Below are 14,508 nucleotides of genomic sequence, written 5' to 3'. Positions count from 1 at the left end.
CTAGAGAATACTCTGAGGAAATTAAAACAAACAAATAAACAAATAGAAGTAGCTTGAAGCCAGTTTCAAAAAACAAACTTCCCAATCTGGGGAAATAGCTCAGTTGGTAAAAATGCTTGCCTTGCAAATATGAGGAGCTGGGTTCAGTCCCCAGAAACATTTTAAAAGGTAGCCATAGTGGCACATGATTGTAATTCCAGCATTGGGGATGCAGAAACAGGTTTTCTGGGGCTTGTTGGCTGGCAGGCCTACCCTATTTGGTGAGTGCCAGGCCATTCAGGAAGGTCTGTCTTTAAAAAGAAAAACAATTCTGAGGAATGATACCCAACGTTGTCACATGCACGTACGCATGTGTATCTACACACAAACACATTTGCTTTCTAGAATTTTCCAAACTCAAAATGACTGAACTTTGGTTTTGTATTTGTCTGTGGGATTGACCATAGGAACCAGTATCCGCTCTGAAAGTGAGACAGAGTCAGAAGCCTCTGAAATTACAATTCCCTCCAGCACTCCTGCGGTCTTACAGGCCCCTGTTGAAGGGGAGGATTACGGCAAAGGTGTCATCTTCTACCTCAGGGACAAAGTCGTGGTGGGAATTGTGCTATGGAACGTCTTTAACCGAATGCCAATCGCAAGGAAGGTGAGTGCCTGTCAGAGCCCTTAGAGGAAGATGGGAAGTAGGGTTTGGAAACCATTCCTGTGATTTCATCAGGTGCCCTGAGATGCATTGTCCCGCAAGGTCAGATTGTACTTAAGCAAAACAAAGGCATAACCTTGGCTCAGAAACATTTCTTTTTTACTTGAGACTTGGCTGGGTGGCCTGAGAGTTGTCCATCTGCTTATTTGGGGTTAGTAGAAAGCTGTTTCCACAATCACCTCCCAGTGTGTAACTGGAGACTAGCCCAGGCAGCCCCATTGTGTGGGTCAGGGCTGGGTGCACATGGAATGAGTTAAGAACCTATTGTTACTCTATCCCTCAGATCATTAAGGACGGTGAACAGCATGAAGATCTCAATGAAGTAGCCAAACTCTTTAATATTCACGAAGATTGAAGCCCCATCATGGAATACAAGCACTTTTCTATCCCTGACAGGGGGTTGAGTGGATAAAAGAATGTTTTTTTTAAATTCAGTATACTTTCTCTCTAGTAGGAGCAAGAATTGAACAAGCCTCTGTGAATATTTTCATCTGTATAGATGCATACCACAAATTAAAATCTGATTCTTTCATAATCAGTTGTTTTATTTTAAAGGGGGTAGGTAAATGAAGGGGGAAATTTGGCCATACTAACAAGCTGATTGCAGCTACTAGCGCATGTATGATTTTTCTCAGCCATGCATGAGAAAACCAAACTAAACTCATGTCAGCTCTCTGTAATCTTATCTTGCCGTACCTCTCAGCCCATAGCAGTGTTCTTATTTTATGTGTATGGGTGTTTTGCCTGTAGATATACATGTGTAGCACTTGAGTGCCTGGTGCCTGTGGAGGACAGAAATGGGCAGTAGATCCCCTCAGAATGGAGTTACATTCTGTTGTGAGCCACCATATGGGTTCTGGGAATTGAACACTGATCTCCTACAAGAACAACTCGTGTTTTCAACACTGAGCTTTCTCTATAGCTCCAAAAGGAAAGTATTTTTCTTGAGGTAGGGTCTCACTGTAGCTCTTCTGGCCTGGAATTTTCTGGGTGGACCATGTTGGCTCCATTATCTGCTTACCTCTGTTTCCCACGTGCTGGTATTAAAGGTGTGAACTACCATGTCCAGCTTGATCCTCTACTTCTGTAAGCAAGTTCACTATTTCTATGAAGATTTTCTTGACCTTTCCAAATCCATCCCTATTAATGTCTCACTACTGACCCATGGAAGCAGGCACCATGACATTAAGGTTTGCTCTTGGTCATATCTGCAAAATCAAAAGAGCTCTGGTTTGTAATAGGTACTTAATAAATTATCACTGAATGAGTGAGCAAATAAACATAGTAAAAACTCAGCGTTACATTGAACAACTAACTGCTCCAGAATTGAATTGGTTCTATAGTGGACAGAAAGTGCGTATGTACACAAACATACACATACACATAAAATGAGACTGACATGTTTAGAAGATAGTTATATGATGGCGCATGCCTATTAATCCTAGCTCAGGAGGCTGAGGCAAGAGGACTGCCACAGTTTGAGTCCCATGTAGTGAGATCTTTTATTATTATTATTATTATTATTATTATTATTATTATTATTATTATTTTAAATTTATTCACTTTACATCCCTATTGAAAACCCCTCCTTCCACTCCTTCCAGTCCCCCCTCCCACCCTCGTCCCCTTTTTTTCCTCCTCTTCTCTTCAGAAAAGGAAAGGCCCCCACACCAATCCACCCTGGCACATCAAGTTGCATCAGGACAGAGTCCTCTTCCACTGAGACCCAACAAGGCAGCCCAGCTGGGAGGAAGGGATCCAAAAGCAGGCAAAACAGTCCATGTCAGAGACAGCCCCTGTTCTACTTGCTAGGGACCCAATGAGATCTTGCTTCCATGAAAAAAGAAAGGTCAGGTGGTGGTGGCAAATACCTTCAATCCTGGTACTTGGGAGGCAGAGGCAGGCAGATCTCTGTGAGTTCAAGGCCGACCTGGCCTACAAATTGAGTCCAGGACAGCTAGGACACAAAGAAACCCTATTTTAACAGAAAAAAAGGTAAAAATTTAAAATCTATTTCCATCAAGAGAAAAAGTTTTTACTACTTTTTAATAGTCCTTTCTCAGCTCAATGGTGGAGCACATGTGTAGCATGTGTAAGGCCCCAGGTTCTATCATCAACACCACAGAATTGACAATGCAGATATGAATATTTCTGTAAACAGAAAGTACTACTTTCCTGATTTTTTAAAAATGAAAGATGTTTACAACTGTGTCCCTTCTGAATACCAGAATTGACCATATTTTGACTGCAAGAATATCTGCGCTAGGACAGGTTCCTATTATGTGGAAACGGGTTTAGTGAACTAAGATCCAATGCATGACATACCTAACTCATGGAGAAACTTCTTCAGTTTCCTATGAAACAGGAATCATTATGCAGTAATATCTGCTACTTCAATAGATGGAGTAGGACATTTCAAAAATCATTTTTTATTCTCTCATATATTACATCCCAACTGCAGTTTCTCCTTCTTCCTCTCCTCCTAGTCCCTCCCTACCACCTCCCTCTCCCCAGATCTACTCCTCCTCCCTTTCCCTTCAGAAAAGGGTAGGCCTCATAGGAATATCAACCAGCCATGGCATATCAAGCTGCAGTAGGACCAGGCACATCCCTTCATTGCCTCCCCTCATATTAAGGCTGAACAAGGCAATTCAGTAGGAAGAAAGGGGTCCCAAGAGCAAGCAAAAGAGTCAGAGACAGCCCCTGCTCCTTTTATTAGTAGTTGCTCAAGAAAGCCAAGATACACAGCTATAACATATATGCAGATGGCCTAGGTCAATCCCATGTAGGCTTCCTGATTGTTGGTTCAGTCTTTGTGACCCCTATGGGCCTAAGTTAGTTGATTCTGTGGGTTTTCTTTTGATCTCCTTGACCCTTCTGGCTCCTACAATCCTTTCTTCCCTTCTGCAGGATTCACCGAGTTCCATTTTAAAACATCACATTATCTCAGAAGGCAGAGGCAAGCAGATCTCAGTGATTAAGGTCATTATCTCAGAAGGCAGAGGCAAGCAGTCTGGTCTAAATAGGAAGATGCATGCTAGCCAGGACTACGTAATGAGACCTGTCTTTTTATTTTTTATTTTCTTTATTACAATTTATTTGCATTGTATCCCACCTGTAGCCCCCTCCGTCATCTCCTCTCAATCCTGTCCTCCCTCCCTCTTCTCCTCCCATACACTTTCCTCAAGTCCACTGATTGGGGGGGGGGGGAGGTCCTCCTCCCTTTCCATCTGATCCTAGCCTATAGGTCTCAACAGGACTGGCTTCATTGTCTTCCTCTGTGGCCTGATAAGACTGGGCCCCCCTCAGGGGCAGGTGATCAAAGACCCAGCCACTGAGTTCATGTCAGAAACAGACCCTGCTTTCCTTACTAGGAAACCCACTTGGAGAGTGAGCTGCCATGGGCTACATCTGAGAAGGGGTTCTAAGTTATCTCCGTGCATGGTCCTTGTTTGGATTATAAGTCTCAGAAAAGACCCCTGTGCCAAGATATTTGGGTTCTGTTGCTCTCCTTTTGGAGCTACTGTCCTCTCCAGTTCTTACTATCTCCCCCTTCTTTCATTAGATTCCCTGAACTCTGCCCAAAGTTTGGCTATGAGTCTCAGCATCTGCTTTGATACCCTGTTGGGTGGAGTCTTTCAGAGGCCCTCTGTGGTAGGCTCCTGTTCTATTCCTTGTTTTCTCCCTCTTCCGATGTCTATCCCATTTGCCTTTGTGAATGAGGACTGAGCATCTTATGCAGAGTCCTCCTTCTTAGTTTCTTTAGGACTATAGATTTTAGTATGTTTATCCTATATTATATGACTAATATCCACTTATAAGTGAGTATATGCCATGTGTGTCTTTCTGCTTCTGGGATACCTCACTCAGGATGATCTTTTCTAGTTCCCATCATTTGCCTGAAATTTTCACGATGTCCTTGTTTTTAATTGCTGAGTAGTAGTCCATTGTGAAAATGTACCACAATTTCTGTATCCATTCCTTAGTTGAGGGATATCTGGGTTGTTTCCAGCTTCTGGCTATTATGAATAAAGCTGCTATGAACATGGTTGAGCAAATGTTCTTGCTGTATACTTGAGCATATTTTGGATATATGCCTAGGAATGGTATAGTTGGATCTTGAAGAAGCACCAGATTGTTTTCCAAAGTGGTTGTAAAAGTTTACATTCCCACCAGCAAAGGATGAGGGTTCCCCTTTCTCCATATCCTCTCTAGCATGTGTTGACAACTGAATTTTTTATCTTAGCCAGTCTGATGGTTATAAGGTGAAATCTCAGGGTCGTTTTGAATTGCATTTCCCTGATGACTAAGGACCTTGAACATTTCTTTGTTTCTCTACCATTCAATATTCTTCTATTGAGAATTCTCTGTTTAGCTCTGTATCCCATTTTTGTTGGATTACTTGGTTTATTGGTGTTTAACTTCTTAAGTTTTTTATATATTTTTTTATATTATCCCTGTGTCAGATATGGGGTTGGTGAAGATAGTTTCCCATTCTGTAGGCTGTTGTTTTGTTCTGGTGACAGTGTCTTTTGCTTTACAGAAGAGTTTCAGTTTCATGAGGTCTCATTTATTGATTGTTGATCTTAGAGCCTGTGCTGTTGGTGTTCTGTTCAGGAAGTTGTCTCCTGTGCCAATGAGTTCTAGGCTCTTCCCCACGTTTTCTTCTAGCAGGTTTAGTGTACCTGGTTTTATGTTAAGGTCTTTCATCCACTTGCACTTTAGTTTTGTACAGGATAGTGAGATCTATTTGCATTTTTCTACATGTAGATATCCGTTTAGACCAGCACCATTTGTTGAAGGTGCTATCTTTTTTTCCATTGTATGACTTTTTTTCCATTGTTTGGCATCTTTGTGAAAAATCAGGTGTCCATAGGTGTGTGGGTTTATTTCTGGCCCTTCTATTTGATTACATTGATCCACCAGTCTGTTTCTATGCCAGTGCCATGCAGTTTTTATTACTGTTGCTCTGTAATACAGCTTGAGATCAGAGATGGAGATACCTCCAGAAGATCTTTTATTGGAGAGGATTGTTTTAGCTATTTTGGATTTCTTGTTATTTCATATGCGGTTGAGAATTGTTCTTTCAAGATCTGTAAAGAATTGTGTTGATATTTTGATGGGAATTATGTTGAATCTGTAGATTGCTTTTGGTAAGATGGCCATTTTTACTATGTTAATTCTGCCAATCCATGAGCATGGGAGACCTTTCCATCTTCTGTTATCTTCTTCTATTTCTTTCTTCAGAGACTGGAAGGGGTTTTTTTTTTTTTTCATAAAAGTATTTGACTTGCTCGATTAGAGTCACACCAAGGTACTTTATGTCCTTTGTGTATATTGTGAAGGATGTTGTTTCTCTAATTTCTTTCTCAATGCATTTGTCTTCTGTATCCAGGAAGGCTATTGATTTTTTTTGAGTTAATTTTGTATCCAGCCACTGTACTGAAGGTGTTTTTCAGCTGTAGGAGTTCCCTGGTAAAATTTTTGGGGTCACTCATGTATACTATCATATCATCTATAAATCATGATACTTTGACTTCTTCCTTTCCTAACTGAATCCCCTTGATCTCCTTTAATTGTCTTGTTGCTCTAGCAAGGACTTCAAGAACTATATTGAAGAGATATGGAGTGGGCAGCCTTGCCTTGTCCTTGATTTCAAGGGGATTGATTTAAGTTTCTCTCCATTTAGTTTGATGTTGGCTATAGGCTTGCTGTATATTGCCTTTACTATGTTTAGGTAAGTGCCTTGTATCCCTGATCTCTCCAGGACTTTAAACATGAATGAGTGTTGAATTATCAAATGCTTTTTCAGCATTTTAGGAGATGATCATGTGGATTTTTCTCCTTCAGTTTGTTTATATGGTGGATTACATTGATGGATTTCTGTATATTGAAGCATCCCTACATATCTGGGATGAAGTCGACTTGGTCTTTGATGTGTTCTTGTATTCAGTCTGCAAGCATTTTGTTGAGTATTTTTGCACCAATGTTCATAAGAGAGATTGGCCTGAAACTTTCTTTATTTGTTGGGTATTTGTGAGGTTTAGGTATCAAGGTGACTGTGGCTTCATAGAATAACTTTGGTAATGTGTCTTCTGTTTCTATTTTGTGGAATAGTTTGGAGAGTATTGGTGTTAGTCTTTGAAGGTCCGGTAGAATTCTGCACTGAAACCATTTGACCCTGGGCTTTTTTTGGATGGGAGACTTTTGATGACAGTTTCTATTTCCTTAGGGGATATAAGACTATTTAATTTACTTACCTTGTCTTGATGCAGCTTTGGCAAATGAAGTAGATCAAGAAAATTGTCCATTTCATTTAGATTTTCAAATTTTGTGAGACCTCTCTTTTTTTAATTAGATTTTTATTTGTTCTTATGAAATTTATGGTTCAATTTAATTCTCTGGCAGCTGTTGTCTTTGTGTCACTGTAATATAGTGAACTAAAAATTAAGTGACCTAGTCCATCTAATCAATGTTCATTGCCTTCTATGAGCTAAGCAGGTGACATCATTGGAAAATGCATAAAATATGACCATGGGTAGGCATGGTGGTACATGGTTTTAATGCCAGTACTCAGAGGCAGAGGCTGGTGAGTTTGAGGCCAGTTTTTCTATTTATCACGATCTAGACCAGCCAGCCGTAAAATGTACAGCTGGGGTAATTCATTAAAGTGCTTGTCACATAAGCAGTAAACCTGAGGATCTGGACCTCTGGACCTCTAGAACCAATGTAAATTTCAGGTACCTATTTGACAATCCTATAATTTCAGTGTTCTTGAGGTGGTGGCAGAATTTCTGGAGCAAATTAGCTAGCTGATTAACTGTATCAGTGAGCTCTAGGTTTAACTGAGAGACTCTGCCCCAATGAATGAGATGGAGCTAGATTGAGGAAGACCCCTGACTTTAGTCCTGGCTCTTCATTTGCATGCTTATATACAGGTACATGCACCCACATGTGTATACTCACGGATATGCAAATATGGATATGTACAAATACCACATATACCTGAAAATATAAAGGAGCTGTGCATAATGCTGCACAACTTTACTCCCAACACTCGGGAGACAGAGGCAGGCAGTTGTCTGAGTTTGAAAACAGCCTAGTCTAAATAGAGAGTTTTAGGCCAGGGAAGGCTGCATAGTGAGGTACTGTTTCAAAAAGAAAAAAAAAAAAAAAAAAGAATTGCCTTTCTGTCACCAACACGTCAATTCAAAAGTATCTTATAACACTGCATGGTCTCAGCTCACCCTTTTAGTCTACATCCGGTCTCATGACATCAGCAGCAGCAGCAGCAGCATCATCAGCATCATCATGGAGACAAGACCTGGCTGGCCTGGGACTTCATGTAGATCAGGATGGCTTCAAACTGAGAGATTTGCCTCCCTTGTCTCCCAAGTTTTGGGAGTAAAGTCATGTACCCATCTCTGGCCTTCCCTATAACTTTTAATATACACACATGTGCATACACACACATACACACATATGATTTATTATGCTGTCTAAACTTTGCTTCATTCCTTTCACATATGAAATTCCATTGTGGCTTCCCTTTCACCTATCCAAATCCTGTTCATCTTCAACCCAAATTAAACTGTGCCTTGGACTAGTATCCATGTATGACTTCCCTTATCTCTGAGTTCCAATTGCAATTATTACCTTAATCTTTATTGTTCTTTTAATATTTCAAAAATTCTTCCTATACTTATTTATTGTGTGTATATCATGTAACACCTTGTGTGTGTGGTCAGAAAACAACTTTCAGAAGTCAGTTCTCTACCGTGTGAGTCCTGGGAATCAAACTCGGTTGTCAGGCTTGACAGCAAGCACTTTTGTTTCCTGAACCATCTCACCAGGTCTGTTCTTTGAATTTTTATTAGTTCTTGGTTAATGTTTTATGCATATTAAAATGGTCCAATGTAGCATCCCCATATATGCAATGGCATACGCTCATCATATCAAAACCCCTTTCTCCACTCCCATATTTTCTAGCTTTCAGTAATCATTATTCCACTTTCAGCCAATTTTTTTTCTAGCATCCTTCCATATATTAGATAGAACATAGCTAGGCACGGTGACGCACACTCTTAGTCCCAAAACTCAGGAAGCAGAGGCAGTTGGATCTCTGTGAGCTAGAGGCCAGCCTAGTCTACAGAGTGAGTTCCAGGATAGGCAGGGCTATATAGTGAGACCCTTTCTCAAAGAAGACAGAAACAAAAACAACAACAAAGGAACATATTAAATTAATTGCTCTTTGAAATTTTCTTAAATTTAAAATAATTTTACAGCTGATACATCAAACACAAAACCTGTGATGTTTTGAATTTGGATTGTGTATACATTGCATGATTTTCAAATCAGGGTAAAGATATTCTTCTCCTCAACCCCCTTGGCTAGACATGGAGCCTGTAGCTTCAGCTGCCATTGATCCATGCCCTCTACCCATAACTACTGGTCTTTATGTCATTCTAAATGAATTGCAAGCTATACTAGAGCACAGTGTCCCCCTCCACCCCAAGATGTTGAACTCATGCCTTAACCCTGAAAACCCAAGCAGAGTGCTCAAAGAGTCCTTCCTTGGCTGATTGAATGATACTAGGTAACAGGTTTGGTTGTAAAATGAGCCTCTTATAGACTCTGATCTCTGTAATTCAGATTGTGTAGGAAAGGATATTCAAACCCCAATCATGTCACCCACTGCCATAGGTTACCACTTACTCAGGATACATTTAAATCAGCCCAGGCCATTCTGACTTCACAGGAAAAAAAAAAAAGTAGTACCGGTTGAGGTTTAGCCTCAAGCAGCTGCTCTGTCAATATCAGGGCCATACCACAATGGGGGCAGGGCAGGACACACCCTAGGATGGAAAGTCAGAGCTTTGCCAGAACACCAAGCATTTGGAGCCCACCCTCTTGATTCCAACCCTGTTCTTTTTGCCATTTTTTTAAATGTTATCAGATAGTAACTTGGCACATCTTAATGCTTAGGGGTAGTTTTGCTTGGCTACCCCTAAGGCATGGCACAAGATGTCCTAATATTTTACTGTCATGTTTCAAGACAGAGTTTCTCTGTGTATCCTTGGCTGTCCTGGACTTGCTCTGTAGACCAGGCTGGCCTCAGACTCACAGAGATCAGCCTGCCTCTGCTTCCCTCAGTGTTGGTATTACAGGTATGTGCCACTGTGCCTGGCTAAGATGTCCTAGTATTTTAAGACTGGCAATATGGAACTAATAGGACGTTCACTTGATTGGAAAATGGTCAGATTAAGTCTGTGTGAAGAATGAGGTCAACACATGTGGTTCATTTTCTTCTTATTATCATTTTGCTGTTTTTGTTCTAATCAACAAGACCTCTTTTTGGAAACAGGAGACTTACAATAGTAAAAATGTTGATGGGAACACCCAGTGATCTATTGTAGGCTCCTTCCTTGAAGGAAAATCAGAAGCTTCTCTAAAGACCCATTTATACAAAGGAACTCTCCCCTCCCTTCCACAGCTACCTCTTCCCTTTCCCACTCCTCTCAAATTTGTTTGCTGCAGTATCCCTTCTGTTCCTCCTTCCCTGTCTCCACCCAAAACAGAGTACTGTTGCTGTCCAGGAGTTTGTTGGCATTCCATCCCAACACCTCACTCTCTAAGCAGAGGGAAAGCCCTGCCCGCACCAGAGTAAGGTAGGTCTACCTTTGTCTTGGTTACTATCTTATCAGAGAATTTTTAATTAGTAATCAATCAATTAATTAATTCACTTTACATCCCAATCATAGCCCCCCCATCCCTCTTCTCCTCCTGGTCCCTCCCTCCTTCTTCTCCCATTCCCCCTCCCCTATTCATCAGATTAGGGGAGCCCTACTCCCAGTCCCCACTCCCCTCATCCACCCACTCCAGATCTTTAAGTCTTATCAGGACTGAGGGCATCCTCCTCCCCTGTGGCAGAGAATTTCTGGTGGGCATAGACACATGTACAGAACACCACACAGAGATACACACAGCCCAAGCCAATAATGACGTCTCCCTTCCTGGCTGGTTCTACATAAGGGTGTGACTGGGTCATAGTACAGGGAGGGTCTAAATACTTAGATACTGGACTGCCAAACTCTGGTTGTAAACCAGAGATCATCTCAAAACAGTTTGAGAAGGTAAAGTACCCATGTCACCCGGAAGCTGGCTTGGCTTGGTACTGTCGAGAAAGCCTTGTTATGGCTAGCAACTGACCTGGCACTCATAGGTATAAGTATTATTTTCAACATAAAGTCACAGGACATTGGTATCACACAAGGCTCTGTGTGACCATGATGAATCTAGACAAAAATGGGACTTTTGTGTTGTGTGTCTGTATGCAAAAACATGAGCATCATGGAAACCACAAGAAATGGCCAAATACCCCTGAGCCAGGGTAATCTGAGTGACTGCTACTTCATTACGAATTATAGCCTTAGCTTTGCTCTAGTATACCCTCTTATTGAATAAGATGTTTTAAGATAGCTATCCCAGGCTGTGTATGGTTTTATACACCATCAACCTCAGCACTTGGAAGGCAGAGGCAGGTGTATCTCTGAGTTTGAGGCCAGCCTGGTCTACTAGTAGTAGTAGAGAGTTCCATGACATCCAGGGCTACTAATGAGACCCTGTCTCAGATAGATAGATAGATAGATAGATAGATAGATAGATAGATAGATAGATAGACAGACAGACAGATATAGGGTGACTCCTTCCTGGCAGCAGCTAGTGCAGAGCAAAGCCCAGTTTCCTTAAACCTTCCCTTCAGCCAGCATCTTCTGAATCCCTTGTGGCAAGCTCTTGGTTCCCATGGTGTGCCACCTTCCTTGCTGCAATGAGCAATAAACACAACCCATTCTACCACAAGGTTATTCTTCTGGGCTTTGGCTAGAAAATGCTTACAATTTAGAGACAAAAGGTGAATTCCTCAGCAGGACCATTACCAGGCAGAGACCCAGGGGAATTTTGCCTAGTCTTGGCCTTTCTAATCAACTTACATAGTTCCTGAGTTGCCTTCAAGGTCTGCATCTCAGTGGACGAAAGCTCAGGAGTCACATTCTCAGGCAGGTTTCTATCTAGAACGTCTTGACACTGGCAGAACTACCCAGAGATTCTGCATAAAGAGCAGTTAATATGAGTGTTGAAATACATGCAGAAATGTACTCATTTGTGTAACATTTGTTAAACATTTTCTGACAACTCCTGCATATCTTGGTACTATGTTAAGTCCTGGAGATAAGGATATGAGTCATATATATGCCCTGCCTTCAGTGGCTTTATAACCTGGTGGCAGACATGGACACACCAAAAGGCACTGTCAATCCAACACAAGTGCAGGGAGTATACTGTGTGAATGTCAAATGGAACTTCATTGCTCTCACATTGCTTTATTGTCCTCCTTCCACTTCATTGACTAAACCATTTTCTGATTCCATCTGCTCTGTCATTCTCTATGAACAAAACATGGAGTAAACTATGTTTAATAGAAGATAGAGTCCAAAGTCCTTTTGCCCAGTCTGGTTACACATCTCTCTTCCCTTTTCTTCGGACCTTCAACTTTCTTGCTTTCTTATTGAAACCTGGGCATTCTTCCTGCCACTGCACACTGCTTTATATTTTCACTGTGTTTCTTCCTCAGGTTGCAGCAGGCATTCTCTGCCTGTATGTTCTCTGCCAAGGCAGTGGAATATAGTGAAGAGAGTATTCATGGACTTGAGTGGATGTTCTGTTACCCATTACCTGCATTGCATTGGGAGGCACTGGCCTTCCCATCCTTAATATGAGGGTAACAGGATAGATCATCTCTCTACCTTTGCCCTAACACTGTACGTGTAAGGATGTGTATCATCTGTCCATGGTCTCCATTACCTGTCATTCCTGAGGCCTAGAGCCAATGCTAAGAGAACTGAAACCCTTGGAAAATGTCCTCCCACCATGACTCTGTCTCCCCTTTTGGCTGGATGAGAGGTTTTCTGTTTTGTTTCAGAAACAGGTCTCACTGTATCCTGGAACTTACTCCTTATTAGCATTGTTGACATAGGCATACATCACTGCACCTGACTATCTTCAGCTTTTCTTGCTTTTGAATTTATTTGTTTGGTTTACCAGAGGCATGGTCTCTCTGTGTATCTCTGTCTGTCCTAGAACTTGCTCTGTAAACCAGGGTGGCTTTGAACTCAGAGATTCTGCACACACACACACATCCAGCTGAGTCTTTTTTTAACCTAGATCTGGACCTAGAAGCCCTAGAAATTGCATTAACAGCTTCAACACTGATCTCTGTAAAATGATATTCTTTTAGCTCCTAAAATAATGTTTGGCTTCAAACCCAGAATCCCCTTCCCTCCACCAAAAAGCTAAGTGTCATTCTTCTCAGGCATGACACCATGCATACATTCTTACCCAGACATTTAAGGACTCCAATCCCAGCAATGACCTTGCACATCTGGTTGGTGGAAAGCTACCATTAGGCAAGGTGGTTCTCAATTTGATGTGAATGCAGCATTTTAGAAAGCTTCTCCCAGATGGGCACAGTGGTGCAAGCCTGTAATGCCAGCACTCAGAAAGGTAGAGGCAGGCAGATCTCTGTGAGTTTGAGGCCAGTCTGTTCTACAAAGTGAGTCCAGGACAGCCAATGCTACACAGAGAAACACTGTCTCAAAAAATTGTAAAAGAAAGAAAGAAAGAAAGAAAAAGCCTCCCCCATGCCATATAAACCCAAAGCCTTGCCCTTACACCACTTCATTGCCATTAGTCCATGGCCATTACCACTGACCATGGCCTTGGCAGCACTATTCTCTGAAGTACAGTGTGATAAGTGAGCCAGGAAGCTTGTAAACTTCTGCATTGAGCTGTTAACCATACACAAACAAAAGGGAACTGTGCACAGAATGGGGCAGGGGAGGTTGTACACTCTAGTTCTATGATTTGCTAAATAAGAAATTATGTTTTAAGAATTATGTCCCTGCTCTTACTCTCTCTCTCCCCCCTCTCTTGCTCTCTTTCTCTCTCTCTCCCTGCAACCCCCCTTCCCCTAATAAACCTCCCACGTGGAAAAAAAAAGAATTATGTCCCTTGGGGCTGGAGAGATGGTTCAGTGTTGTTTTTTTGTTTGTTTTTTATTATTTATTTATTTATTTATTTTTGAGACAGGGCTTCTCTATGTAGCCTTGGCTGTCCTGGACTTGCTTTGTAGATCTGCCTGCCTCTGCCTCCCTGAGTGCTGGAATTACAGGTGTGCACCACCGTGCCTGGCTGAGATGGCTCAATGTTAAGAGAATCATAACACTGAGTAAAAGATTAGGGTTCCATTCCCAGCACCCACATGGTTGTTCTCAAACATCGTACATGTAAAATAAATGAATTCTTTAAATAATAATAAAAAATCATGCAGCCAGGTGTGGTGTTGCATGCCTTTAATTTCAGCATGCAGGGAGGCAGAGGCAGGTGGATTGCTGTGAGTTGGAGGCCAGCCTGGTCTACAAAGGGAGTCCAGGACAGCCAAGACTGCACAGAGAAACCCTGTCTCAAAAAAATAAATAAATAAAAATAAAAAAATCATGCCCCTCAAAAAGGAAAGGACAGGTTCAGGTTTTGTGTTTCAAACATCAGAGGTCCAGCTTAAAGCTATCCCTTACACCCTACCTGAGCCTGAGGCCTTCAGCTATCATGCTGAAAGAATATTCCAGGCAACATATGTGGGATTCTGGCTTTCACCCAGTAAGACAAGTCAATTATCTTATCCTTCCACTATTCTCATATAGTGGTACAAAAGGATGTGGTAAAAACCACCTCAAAGTCCCCTCCACCTCAAC

General features: G+C 41.6%; 1 protein-coding gene across 4 annotated transcripts in view; it reads left to right on the top strand.

Annotated features, from left to right (window-relative positions):
* Window positions 1–1,235, top strand: part of Aifm1 (apoptosis inducing factor mitochondria associated 1) — a 38,672-nt gene extending 37,437 nt beyond the window's left edge. For all 4 annotated transcript variants that reach the window (XM_060375279.1, XM_021626516.2, XM_021626517.2 and 1 more), the window contains 2 exons: window positions 447–643; window positions 984–1,235. In XM_060375279.1, coding sequence (XP_060231262.1) covers window positions 447–643; window positions 984–1,055 — 269 coding nt within the window. In that variant the 3' untranslated portion in view covers window positions 1,056–1,235. The remainder of the gene's footprint in view (window positions 1–446; window positions 644–983) is intronic.
* Window positions 1,236–14,508: the final 13,273 nt, after the last annotated feature.

This window comes from Meriones unguiculatus, chromosome X (genome assembly GCF_030254825.1).
Source record: "Meriones unguiculatus strain TT.TT164.6M chromosome X, Bangor_MerUng_6.1, whole genome shotgun sequence".
NCBI classification, from domain to species: domain Eukaryota; kingdom Metazoa; phylum Chordata; class Mammalia; order Rodentia; family Muridae; genus Meriones; species Meriones unguiculatus.
Note: the sequence above shows the minus strand (reverse complement) of the source record. Positions and strands in the feature narration are given on the sequence as shown.